The 14,010-nt window shown below is 40.1% G+C and overlaps 1 protein-coding gene across 1 annotated transcript; it reads left to right on the forward strand.

Moving 5' to 3' along the window:
* Positions 1-13,168: 13,168 nt before the first annotated feature.
* LOC109237239 lies at positions 13,169-13,798 on the forward strand. Its single transcript, XM_019403519.1, has one exon. The coding sequence runs from the start codon at positions 13,169-13,171 to the stop codon at positions 13,796-13,798; it is 630 nt and encodes a 209-aa protein (XP_019259064.1).
* The last annotated feature ends 212 nt before the right edge of the window (positions 13,799-14,010 follow it).

A 14,010-nucleotide genomic window follows, 5' to 3' on the forward strand; every position in this document is an offset into this window, starting at 1 on the left:
GTACTCCAAAACCATGTCGAATATCATTCTTTTGTGCAAGCTTGTTTTGACACAAAAGAATGATATTCGACATGGTTTTGGAGTACCAGTTTCGATTTCGNTGTCCTAAGCTACCTACCCCCTCAAACCCGTCTCCTCTCACACCCAGCACTCACCAGAGACCACCCTCTCCGTCTCCGCCGTCTGCCGCCGTCGGAAATCGCCCACGGCGGTGGCCGGCGTCCAATCCTAACCAAATTTACACCACAACACCCTCGTCTCCCCCTCATCATGAATCTACCATTGTTTTCCCTCAACTCCCACTGGAGCCCTTCGAATCTCCAAAACCCTAACCGTCACCTCTGCCGCCCACGGCAGCGCCACTACCCAAACACCACCCAAATTAACACCCAAACACCGCCCAAACCCCCTCTTCCCAAATCTATAGCTAATAACCCTCGAATATGTCCAGAACTCTTCAAATATTAAATCCGAGACTCGAGCCTTAGGAGTCCAAAATTGGACCTATGCCTACAAGGTCATTCTTCTGCATTTCCTCGTTTGTGCAAGCTTGTTTTGACACAAAAGAATGATATTCGACATGGTTTTGGAGTACCAGTTTCGATTTCGAGCCTAGCCGGTGAGTCCCTTTCATTTTATTTTATTTTTCTTCTCTTTCTTTCGTTTCATTTGTGTTTCACTTTCGTTCTTCTGCCTTCTTTGGTCAAGATCATTTCAACCGAGATTAGGTCAAGGTTCTGAACCCAGGACCTCTTTTCTTAGTTCTCATTTTCCCTTTTAAGTTTGTTATCTGATTTTCTAGGTTTATTTAGTTTTGGTAATGGCATGTTTAAATCCTTGATTTCACCTCTTGTTTTGGTCACTTAGTTTAATTTGATTAGGCTTATTTTGATAGCTCGATTAGTTCCTGGTTTGTTGGTGATCGTTTAATTAGTCAATTTGTTTGGTTCATTTTAGTTTTCTGAGTTTGTTTTAGTTTTACTTTGCCATTTGGGCTTTGAGGTCAATACAGACCTCATTCTCAGGGAATCCTGCTTGCCTGAATTTGAGGCCGTGTCTTTTGAGACATTGAGCCCATTTAGGATCCAATAGCCCGTATCCACTTGTCCCAGGTCGTCCTTCAGTGTAAATATAGGGGTCTTAAGAGGGTAGTTGGGGAAACACACCTAGGGAATCTTTTGGTAACAGTTTTCAGAAGTTTCTAGTAGGGGTCTGCTAGTAAATTTCAGATTGGACTTGGCTAGCAAGTCAGAAAATGAGGGATTAAGTAGCAAAAGGAAAAATTGGAGAAGGACTAAAAATGAAATAACTGAACCCTTAAGGCTGCCCTAGTAACTTGCCTATAAAGGCATTGTTACTTGAGATGCAAGGGGGGAGGAGATAATATTCAGAAAAAAAAAAACCAAAAGACGGCTGAAATTTCATAAAAAATTACTGTTCCCTTGGATTTCTTTCTGTAGTTCTCGAGGTTTTGAATTTCTGAAGCAATTTCTGATTCATCTGGGGTAAAAATGGACTGAATTTGGGTTTTAAAGTTTGTCTTGAAGTCTGTTGAGGTTATTGCTCGAATTGAAATTGGTTTTGGGTTGCTGCACATCATTTCTCTGTTTGAACTTGGTTTTGCTGGTGCTGACTTCTGCTATTGCTGCTGCTGACCCCTATTTCTTCTTGTTGTGATTTGATATTCAGGTACATTTCTCCCCCCTAGAAGTTCTGGAAACAGCCATTGTTATGTATGCATGACTTTGAAGTCTTTTGATAAAAGAATGCAAATGTTCTATTGGAATCCATCTTCACAGCTGCTATTAGTCTTAATACTAGTACAATTTGTTTAGACTAAAGCTATTTGTAATTGAATAGACTGTTTAAATAGGACTGTTGACATGAATTTGGATTATTATGTGGTTGTTGAATCATGTAGAATTGTTGAGTATTCAATGACTTAGTATAGTTGTATCAGGTAATTGTTTAGCTTTCAATAGTGCAAGTAGCATAAGGAATTGGTTTCAGATTTTCGTTTGTAAAGCAGTAAGTAATGTGTATATATACGTTTTCATTCCCGTCATTAGTCCTTAACCTAATTCAGTCGATTCATTTGTGTAATATATCAGATCAGAAATGGATAAATAGATATTCTGTTATTTGGATAATTAGAATTGATTCAATCCGTGCAATTATGTTTTTAGATTGATAAATTTGGGTTAACCTGTGAAGGAATAAGTAACCAAGAGTCCATATAGTTTGCAACTACATAGCCTTGTGGAGTAGGCTTTGAGCCTGGACTCACGGTAAGTTTGGGCTCCTTGGAAGCCCAAATAGTCTCATCGGCCCAAAATCCCTTCAGCTTGTTTCTATAAGGCTCATGCCGGTTGTGCAGCAACAGGCCAAATTTGTATGGCACCAGGTTCACGCCTGGCCAGCCTCATACATCAGAGCTGGGCCAAACCTCTAAGGCCCAAAAAATTGTTATAGGTCAAACCCTTTTAAAATTACATTAGGAATATGGGGAATTAATTTGCAATATAAATTTAGGTTTTCGAGTTAGGTAGCGGGTTCAAATTAAGAGGGTCCTCCCTTTTGTTTGAATTCGGACTTGAACTCGAGGCCCGAACTTATAAATGCTAATTAATTAGGCCCTTTTTTAGAGACAAATTCAATAGAAAATAATAGTCCCTTTTTAGGATGGCCTTCAAAAAATAAAACGAGGTTTTCCACGCCAAATAAAACCCATAAATTGCGTGGCCCTCATTAAATGCTTAATTAAAAATACTTAGAATTCGGGACGTGCCGTTTAGCGAATTTCACGGCCTCCCGCAAAGATAATAACACGTTAGTCACTTTAGGCTCGTTTTTAATAATTTCACCTTCTTAAATACGGGTGTGCATTTCATGCGATCCAAATCCAAATCCCAAAACGTTGAATAAGAGGTATCGAGGATCCGAGTGCATTTCATGTGACATGATCCAAGAACGCGCTCTTAAACGGCGTTCATTTTCATAAAAACTAATTAAAAGCGGTTGAACAAATTCATAAAATTGCACTATAGGTTTGAACATGTACAAAAATTAGATTTTTAGCCATTTATAATAATTTAAGCGACCGTGCTAGAACCACGGGATCCGGGGGTGCCTAACACCTTCCCTCGGGTCAACAGAATTCCTTATTCAGAATTTCTAGTTCGCAGACTCCAATTGGGAAGTCGAATTTTTCCTCGATTTGGGATTTAAATTAAATCGGTGACTTGGGACACCAAAAGCCAATCCTATCCCAAGTGGCGACTCTAAAAATAAATAAATAATCCCATTTCGAATAATGTCACTTTAAATGGAAAAACTCCCTTATACATTATCCTTCGGGGTAGGTGTGTAAAAAAGGAGGTGTGACAGGGGTTGTAGCCAAATCTTGCATGTTTAGCCATATTTGGCCACATTGGCCGTTTTTACAAAATAGGGTCATTTTCTCAAAGTGGTTTGTTATCTCTTGTCTTAAAGCCCTGAGTCTACAACAAGGTGTCCTCTCAGTTTTGAGGTCCATTCCTGTTGAATTTGCATGTCTAGCCACTTTGGCCACATCGGCCATTCTTGCAAAATGGGGTCATTTATGCAAAAGTGGTTTAATTACCCATGTCTTAGAATCATGAGTCCACAATTAGGTGTAATATTACGTTAAGGCTCATCCTTATTGAGTTTGCATCTTTAGCCACTTATGGCCATATCGATCGTTTTTGCAAAATGGGTTATTTTGCAAATTAGTTTTGGGCCATGATTATTGGGAGTTTGAATCCATATAAGCCTTAGTGAGGTATTTCTATGTCTTTGAGGTCACCTTTTTTGAGTTTGCACTAATAGTCACTTTTGGCCACGTAGGCCATTTTGCAAAAATTGCTCAATCGTGTCTTGCATGTGTCCAATAGGAGGTGTCATAGTGTCTTGAGTTACTATCTAAATTTGGTCTTATTTTTCTCATTCAAGTATGGATCCATTTGTCACAGCTCGAGCATGACTGATATCCCAGGACCCTGCATTCAGGAGCTACTTGAGGAGACTTTTCATATTTTGAGCCTGTTTTTGAGTCTTTTAGGTCGTTTAAGAGTTTGTCCAGTCTTTTGTTATCGTACTTCCTATGATGTATTTGAAAACCAAAAAAAAAGTTATAAATGAAAATTCAAAAAGATTTTTGTTTTTAGTTTATTTTGTCCATGACTTTTTCAGAACTACGCTTGATCTGATTGATGCGGGACTGATACGTAGGCAACCTATATAGGGTTCGATCGAATCATCATAAAAAAAAGGAAATTAAAAAAAATAGATAAAGTTGTGGGATGTGAAAATGAGAGAAAACTGTGGGATGCAAGAAAAGAGCGACAATAAGAAAAGAAAAGAGAGGAAGGAAAGTGAGCAAGCCAAGAAATACTAAAAAAAAAGAGAGAAGATGGAAATGAACAAAATTGGGATGATGCCAAATGACCTTGTGACCCTCGAAGCCATTATAGAACCGTTAATTATTGTTAGGGGCATCACACGCAATGTGATATTTCTATCTGATAAATGCCCTAACGCTAACATGTTGGCTTTGTTTTGCTCCCCTTTGTTACTTTCATTGTTATCATAATAGAGGGTGGTTAGTTTGTGGCACTTTGGCGAGTCATCCATACAACACAAGGTCAAAGAGAAAGGTAGTCATGGCTAGCAAAGAAACAGACACAGGAGTTGTAGACCCACCGAGGGAGATTATTGAATCGGAACCGGAACTAAAAGAGGAAGTCCGAAGGTTGAAGAATCAGATGGCGGAAATGTATCAGGCCTGGATTAAGGGACACCCTCCACCTTCATTCTCTACCAACTGTGCAGAAAACCCTGCTTCCATTCCACCCCTGTCCCAAGCCCAGATGCCAAGTACCATTGATCTTTCCCCACAACACGCACCAGGCTTCACCCCTTACCACAATTACCCTGGCACTTCGGCCCAAATTTTCCATGCTCCACCAGCCAAAACAACCTCATACCCTGCTCCAACATCTGCTCCTATTTTTGTACCCCCTCCGCAAGCTACCTTCCACTGATCCTCTAGTGAGCCCGCATTCTCAGCTCCAGATACCCAATACTATGCCCCGGAACCCACCTTCAAAGTCCCAGATCCTTACTCCTACACTCCCCACTTTGAGCCTCATGTTGAAACTGAGAAACCACCCAAGAACGCGGAGCAAGAGGAGGTGTTTAGGAAGGTAAAGAGTCTGGAGCAATCATTGAGAAATATGCAAGGGTTAGGAAGCCAGGTGAGTGTGGCTTATAAGGATTTGTGTTTGTTCCCTGATGTCCAACTGCCTGTCGGGTTCAAGATGCCCAAATTTGACTTGTATGACGGACATGGGGATCCTGTAGCTCATCTAAGAGGTTATTGCAGTAAAATGAGAGGCGCCAGGGGAAAAGACGAATTACTGATGGCGTACTTCAGTCAGAGTCTGAGTGGGGCAGCTCTAGAATGGTACACCCGCCAGGACGCCAGCAGGTGGTACACATGGGACGATTTGGCTCAGGCTTTTGCTCGGCATTTTCAGTACAACATAGACATTGTCCCGGATCGCCTATCCCTCACCAAGATAGAAAAGAGGCCTAACGAAAGCTTTAAGGAACACGGGCTCAGATAGAGAGAGCAAGCTGCCCGAGTCAATCCCTCGATGGAAGAAGCCGAGATGGTTGAGTACTTTCTTCAGGCTCAAGAGCCTACTTACTTTGGGCATTTGATGTTGGCTGTGGGTAAGCCTTTTAATGATGTGGTAAAAATGGGAGAAAGGGTAGAAGATGGGTTGAAGTCAAGCAAGATTATGAGTTATTCTGCTTTAAAAGCCACAACACAAGCAATTCAGAACGACGCAGGAAGCTTGCTGGGTCAGAAGGAACATGATGATGTTGCCATGGTTGTCTCAGGATCACGACATGGCCCAACGAGTCCGCCTCACCAATATACTCAGCTTCGACCCCGAACCCAACCCCAAACCTATCCCTGAGCTCCACATAATCCATCTCAGTATTATCCTCCGAATAACGGCCGGTCCTCTGTCTAACCATTGGGTCACTCCTTATGGCGAGTACCAGCACCGCAAAATACTCGTTCGTCTTCACAACATTTTCGAGCACCCAACAACCCTAGAATATAGGGGCATAGAGGGGAACAAAGGCAAAGAAATAGTTTCATGCCAATCGGATAATCCTACACAAGCTTGTTGAAAAGCTAAAACATTCTGGCCTAATTGAGCCGCTCTTCGGCTATACTCCGGACCCATATGCAAAAGGTATTGATCCTACTGTATGGTGCATGTACCACTCTAATGTCCAAGGGCATAACATTGAAGATTGTCGTGCTTTGAAAAGGGAGATAGAGAGGATGATTCAAGAAGGGATAATTGTGATCCAGGACAGTGACACCTAGAATATCGCGCATAATCCTTTACCTGGACATGATGATGTGTGCTTTGTGGGGAAGATGCGCGGAGACAGGGAGTATGAGAATCCTCTTGGGAACTTGCTGATTGAAGTTAATGATATTGAAATTGGTGAAGGTCCCAGTAATTTTGATGTGCAACACAATGGCTAAGATGTCGAGCTTGTTAATTGGAAAGACACTCCTTTCTTGGCTAGCCAAGGAGGAGTTTTGGTGGTTTATTTTCTTGTCATTTCTGTTGTTCGGGTTATTTCAGGGTTGTAATCCGGATATTATCTTGTGGCTCAAACCCTTCTTCTTCTTATTTTTCCTAGTTCATTTAGTGGTAGTAACTCGTCTAGTGTTCTCTAGGATTATTCCAGGGTTGTAACCCATGTCTATTTTGCTTGTTTTGTTCAAACCCTTTTCACCATCTGTCTAATCAATCTCCTATTTTCTGTTAGTTCTAGTCAATTTTTGTTTAGGTCACTTTTCCTTTTATAGTTTTTTTCATTGTAACTCTAGTGACATGACATGCATGCATAATTCTCGGCCTGGTCTTGAAAGTTAGTCTAATTATGAAGCAATGACACAGTTTTGAATATGATAAAAGGAGGCATTTGAGGAAACAAGTAAAGATTCACGCATTCTGAGATAAACTGAAGCTTGAATTGAGTGAAACTGAGGTAGTTAGTCTGGGAAATCAAGAGGTTGATGAGAGCATACAACAAGGGAATGTCTCTCAAGCAGTTTGAGGTAGATCAGTCAGTGCTGAAATGCATTCTTCCACATCAAGAGAAGGTTGAGTCAAGTCTGCTTCGAACTGGCAAGGGTCATTCATTGGGACAAAGTCTTGAATATGATAAAAGGAGGAATTTGAGGAAACAAGTAAATATTCACGCATTCTGAGATAACTTGAAGCTTGAATTAAGAGAGACTGAGGCAGTTAGTCTGGGAAATCAAGAGGTTGATGAGAGCATACAACAGGGGAATGTCTCTCAAGCAGTTTGCGGTAGATCAGTCAGTGCTGAAACGCATCCTTCCACATCAAGATAAGGTTGAGTAAAGTATGCTTCGAACTGGCAAGGGCCATTCATTGGGAGAAAGGTATTGCCCATTGGCACTTTTTGTTTGTGTTGATGCCATCAATAGATACTATGTATGATTTCTTTGCTTATATTCAATCGCATGTTTGTACTTGGCATTTTAAAGTTTGGTATGACGATGGCATTTTATTCCGCTACCCAAACACTTTTATCTTTTGCTACCCCTTTTGAGCCCTAATTTTTTGTTTCATACCCATATTTTGGAATCAGAAATAGAGTTAGGAACTAGAAAAGAAAAAGAAAAAGAGAAAAAGAAGAAAAAAAAGGAAAAGAGAAAAATAAGAAAAAGAAAAGAAAAGAAAAAAAGGAGAAAAGAAAAAAAGAAAGAAAGAAAAGGAAAAGAAAAAGAAAAACAATAACTTTGTGTTTGAACTACGTTCAACCTGATTCTTATCACCTCAAGATACGTAAGCAGCCTTACGGTTCGGTCACACCAAATAAAATATTTCATAATCCCCCGAAGTCAAGAGTGGGGCAGATTTTCTTAGAAATCCCATCAAAACAAAAAAGAATCCCCGGACTCCAAGAAACTGGGGCATAAGTTTTTATTTGGCCAAAAGATCTGATTCCAAAGTTGTAAATTTGAACCCTTTCATCTTAAACTATTTTGAGCCTTCATGTCACCCTATCTTTCTAACCCTGTCCAAAAGCCTACATTACGGTCCAAAGAAAGACCTTCCGACCAATCTTTGAGGATGCCAAATAAAGTGTCTGGTAAAAGTATGATCTTCTTGTATCATGGGTAATACCTTGTTCTCAGCACAAAGAGAGAGACAATCACAAAATGAGAGAGTCTTATCGGTGATAACCCTCATGGACACCGTAAGGCGACGGTAAGTTGAGAAAAAGAGCAAAATGAGAGAGGCTTGATGGTGAAAACCTTTCAGGGCACTACAAGTCGACTGAGGATTGTGGATCAAATAGGACAATTGGAGCGTCGAAGCCCAGTTTCACAACATAAAGGCATAACAAGAATTGAATATTAGACTCGCTTGACAGATCAGGCCGCTTAATCCAAAATGCATGTCATTGTCAGTGGAGATGGCCTTCAAATAAGATTAGTTCCTACTTTGTTCTTTTTCCTGAGTAAATTTTTTCTTGTTAGATACCATCTCTTCTCGTTTTTCTCCTTATTTTGTTCCTCTTGTTTTGTTTGAGTCCCTTTTGAGTCTGATTTTTGTCGAAACAAGTGAGAAATGACTTCAAAATCTACTACCAGCTTTTTAATCACACAAATCCGAGTCTAGCAAGCACATTAAAATGGCATAAGACACAGGAGAATAGTGTGTGCACTGAGTTGGTGATAGTGAATGTTCTTTGGGATTGATGTAAAATGCAAAGATTTGGTGAATATTAGAACACGAGTGCAATGCATCGGGCATAAGGTATTGGACTTGAACGAATCAGGAATTTTTTTTTGTGGTAAGGGTTGTCCGAAAAAACGGTCGACCGACAACAAGCAGTGTCTTCCAGGTTGAAGTCCAAGTTAATCGTGACAAGTGCAAGAGAAATCTCCCTCGTAGTCAAGGCCACAAACTAACCACCATGTTTTAAACTCACAAGTTTTCTTTGTCTGAAACAGGGATGAAGGCTCTGTTCATATCAAAGCTTGGAAGCTTGAATTTTTCAGGGGTAATGCCCCAATTCTGCTTACGCAAAGGCTAGTGAGAAGATCACACATCACCCCTAGGAGACGCACTTCCTGGTTGGGTTTTTCAGGTTATATTTTGTTTTAGGAGATGCACTTCCTAAATTGAAGTTTCACCCCTAGGAGACGCACTTCCTAGTCTGGGTCTTTCAGGTTATACTTTTGTTTTAGGAGACGCACTTCCTAAATTGAGATTTTACCCCTAGGAGACGCACTTCCTAGTTTGGGTCATTTAAGTTCATTCCTAGGAGACACACTTCCTAGTTTGAGTCATTGAAGTTTCACCCCTAGGAGACGCACTTCCTAGTCTAGGTTTTTCAGGTTATATTTTTGTTTTAGGAGACGCACTTCCTAAATTGAGATTTTACCCTTAGGAGACACACTTCCTAGTTTCGGGTCATTTAAGATCATTCCTAGGAGACTCACTTCCTAGTTTGAGTCATTGAAGTTTCACCCTTAGGAAACGCACTTCCTAGTATTGTCTTTCATGTTGTATTTTTGTTTTAGGAGACACACTTCCTAGTTTGAGTCATTGAAGTTTCGTCCCTAGGAGACGCACTTCCTAGTCTGGGTCTTTCAAGTTATATTTTCGTTTTAGGAGACACACTTACTAAGATGAGATTTTGCCCTTAGGAGACGCACTTCCTAATTTTGGGTCATTTAAGTTCATTCCTAGGAGACGCACTTCTTAGTTTGAGTCATTGAAGTTTCACCCCTAGGAGACGCACTTCCTAGTCTGGGTCTTTCAGGTTACACTGTTTTAGGAGACGCACTTCCTAAATTGAGATTTTACCCCTAGGAGACGCACTTCCTAGTTTTTGGTCATTTAAGTTCTTTCCTAGGAGGCACACTTCCTAGTTTGAGTCATTGAAGTTTCACCCCTAGGAGACGCACTTCCTAGTTTGGGTTTTTCAGGTTATATTTTTGTTTAGGAGACACACTTCCTAAATTGAAATTTTACCCCTAGGAGACGCACTTCCTAGTTTGAGTCATTCAAGTTTTACCGCTAGGAGACGCACTTCCTAGTTTGGTTCATGCAAGTTTCATCCCTAGGAGATGCACTTCCTAGTTTGAGTCACTTGAATTCATCCCTAGGAGATGCACATCCTAGTCGAGTCTTTAGTTTTACTCTCATCATTGAATCAATAGCATAGGTGATTTACAGTTTTGCTAACAACTCACAAATCTTCCTAGTGCAAACTGGGGCGGAAAATTTTGTTTGTTTTGTTGTTTTGATTGCAAGCACCCACCTGGAGAACGAGGGAATTCGTTTTGAAATTATTTCAAGTTTCAAGTCAGTAGTAGGCGCCCCCTGGAGAACGAGGGAAGTCATTTCAGAATTCTATTCAAGTTAGAATTAGCAGAAGCTCGCGGCGAGAATGCGAGTCGACAGTCCAAGATGACCAAAAGATGAAGTCTCAATCCAGAAAAAAAGAGAAGTAAATCCAAATGCAGAAGTAGGTGAAAGATGTGAACTGCTCAAGACATGATTGAAGTTATGAGCACTGCATGTCCGGTCTTGATCCGAATAAGTCGTGGAATAATGAATCAGCACCTGTAACTAGCAAGCATCAAGGTTCAAATCAAAAAGTCTGCATGAAAAACCATTCAAGACTCAAGATCAAGCTTCAGTAGACTTATAGATAGGAATCTTGTAACTCATAGCTGATAGGCTTGCTGCTTAGTTCTTTTAGATTTTGATTTGATGTAATAACAGGACCACGGACCGGAACCTCGACGGCACCTCAATCGGCTCTCCACCTCGGTAAACTTCGTCACTCTTTCTACTTCTAAACTACACGTGGCCCGATTCCTTTATAGCCGAGGATATGTAGGCAGCTTAGATACCAGGTCTCGGCCACATTCTCCTCTCTTTTAGTTTTTGGTCTCTCTAAATAAGGGTCAGGTAGAAAAACCTATCTCGTCGTTCTTTGTCTGAAAACTCTTCGTGTTTCCAGTCAAAGAGGGGCAGCTGTAGACATGTAATTTTTGACCCTCCCCAAGATTTTACATATTTTAGCATTTAAATATTTAGTTTAGGCCTAATATTGCTATTTCAACTAGTTTTGACTCTTTTACTTTATTTTTATCACAAAAAATAAAAATTACAAAAAAATAGTTTCATTAATGTTTCGTAGTCATACTATTTTATTAGGATTTTTATTTTATATAATCTTGAAAAAATACCAAAATAGTTTCACAATATAATATTGTTTATTTTAATTAATTAGGATTAGTTTTATATTTTTATATTATAAATTTTATATCATTTTTAGAAGGAAGAGTGAGTTTTTGGGTTGGTTTATCCCATTTTAAATGAAAGAGGTCCATTTTTTGTCTTTGAGCCCAATTTTGAAGCCCAATAAGACCTAGCCCACTTCCCCTTCCTCTTTAACCACCCTAACCCTACCTTCTTCTTCTTCTTAACAAAAAGATCCCTAACCCTAGAGAACCCTAGAAGAGCCGCCGCCGCCCTCTCATCTCCGTCAAAAAACCCGCCGAACCTCCTCACTACCCCCATCGCCCACCCCCCATCTCTCCAGCCGTCACACACACCAACCAACACCCCTTCATCACCTTCATCTTCAACACCCAAAACCTAACCAAAAAAACCTAACACCCTTAGAGCCGCCGCCACCGCCGCCCCCTCATCTCTGCCAAAAAACCCGCCAAAATCCCTTCTTCACCACACTACCGCCAGCAATCCCGGCCAAACCCCCTGAACCCTAGAACTTCTACACCCAAACCCGCCAACCTCCCATCATCGACCTCACATCTATAGCAGAACCATCTCCGTCGGACAGACCACCCCTGAAACCAGCGACCCATATTTTCACTCTCCCCCATCTCCGTCGTCAACCACCAACAGCCGCAAGAGAAAAACAAAAAACTTAAGAGGGGTTTTGGGGACGAGAACAGTAGCGAAAAACAGAAAAAAATTGCGCCGCTCACACCCACCAGTCGCCGGCACCCCCTGAACCTAGAAGACACCTACAGCAGTGACAAGAGGAGCAAATACAGATCTGAAACTAAAAAAAAGAACAAAAATAAAAAAAAAAACGGGCAAAAAGAGAAATGGAGTGTGGAGAAATTCGAACAAAAAATAGTTCACCGTTCTTATCCGAGCTTTCCGGTGCTAATTCGAGTTCCGTCCGCGGTTCGTCATATTTTTGAGTTCAAAACAGTGAAACTATCAGTTTTCCGGCTATTTTGAGGTTTAATTCTTTTATCCTCTATTCGTTTTATTCAAGCTTAATGTTAATTGTTTGTTTGGTGATATGATTCCATTGTTTGTGTAATTGTTCTCCATAGTTTCGAATCTGTTCGCTTAGTTATCTGCTCGTGTTTACTCAAATTGGTTATAATTGAACATGATTTTATCACAGTATAGAAATTGGGTTGCTGGGTAAAAATTACAAGAAAATTCAGCTTCAAGATAGTAACATTGTTCTTTTATTCTTGTTTTAGTTACTTTCCGAGTAGGAGCATGATTAGGTCGTCATCATTCGGGTAGGCAAACTTTAGGTTTTCTTCCTTTTATTTGAGGCGAAAGGTCGTTCCCTGTAGTTCATATTCAGGGGAATGCCCCGTAGACTTTGTATATATTTTTATCCGGGGTATGCCCCGTAATACTTGTACTTGGAGGCCGAAAGTGAAACTCGTAGTATTTTTTTTATTAGGTGGGGACGACCTCGAGCCTGTTTTTGTGTTTGCTTTTTTTTTTGTGTGTGTGTTTTAACCTCAATTGAATATTTAAAAGCCAACTAGATCGAGTACGCAACCGTACTAGTTACGGGACTCGGGAAATGCCTAAACCTTCTCCTGGAGTCAAATGAACCCCCTTACCCGAATCTCTGGTGTAGACTTAGTTTTGGAGTCCAAAGTAGTTTAAAAGAAAAATTATTTTAAAAACGGTGATCTGGCACACCGAAACCAATATCAGGTGGCGACTCTGGAAAAATACTTTTGAACACAAATTTTTGTCACTTTCTAATGGAAAACCCAGGTTGGATTAAACTTAATATTGATGGGGCCTTTGAAAAGCTAAAAAGTGGCATAGGTGGTATTTTCCGTGACAATACGGGTAAATGGATACTAGGATTTCAGAAGTTTTGTCATAGTCTATTCCCTCTTCATACTGAATTGCAGGCACTTTATGAAGGACTACAAATGGCACACAAGTTCAACCTATTTTCCCTGGAAATAGAAACAGACTCAACGGATGTAATAAACGCCATCAACAATGGCCACACCTCTTTATCTAATTTAATACACCCTTGCAGGTTGTTAATGCACCAGGAGAAGGGCCTACTAGTACGGCATAACTTCAGAGAAGGAAATGCAATTGCAGATTCACTAGCTAAGGAAGCAAAAAATCAAGAAAAAAAATATATGCCGGAGAAAACAAAACTGTTTACAGCACCACCCTTTTGTGTACAACACATGCTGAGCATGGACAGAAGCGGGGAAAGCAAACATTCAAAGCAACTTTCTATTTCAGTTTGTAATATTCTTACAACTCTAGGCAACCAAAACATTGCTAGTGATGCTATTTTGCATACAGGGTTGTCCAACGACAATGTCACACTAAGTGACACAATGCTATGTAATGATGCCTATTAACTTTTATATATATATGTATATATATATATATATATATATATATATATATATATATATATATATATATATATATATATATATATATATATTGATCCCAAAATGATAAATAACTCAAATAAAATGCAAGACTTAGTGTTGAAATCGAGACAAACAACTTATAGCTTTATTCCGGGGCAAGGCTTCCGAAGGCAGCAATAAGAGTAATGTTAGAC

This window comes from Nicotiana attenuata, unplaced genomic scaffold (assembly GCF_001879085.1).
Source record: "Nicotiana attenuata strain UT unplaced genomic scaffold, NIATTr2, whole genome shotgun sequence".
NCBI classification, from domain to species: Eukaryota; Viridiplantae; Streptophyta; class Magnoliopsida; order Solanales; family Solanaceae; genus Nicotiana; species Nicotiana attenuata.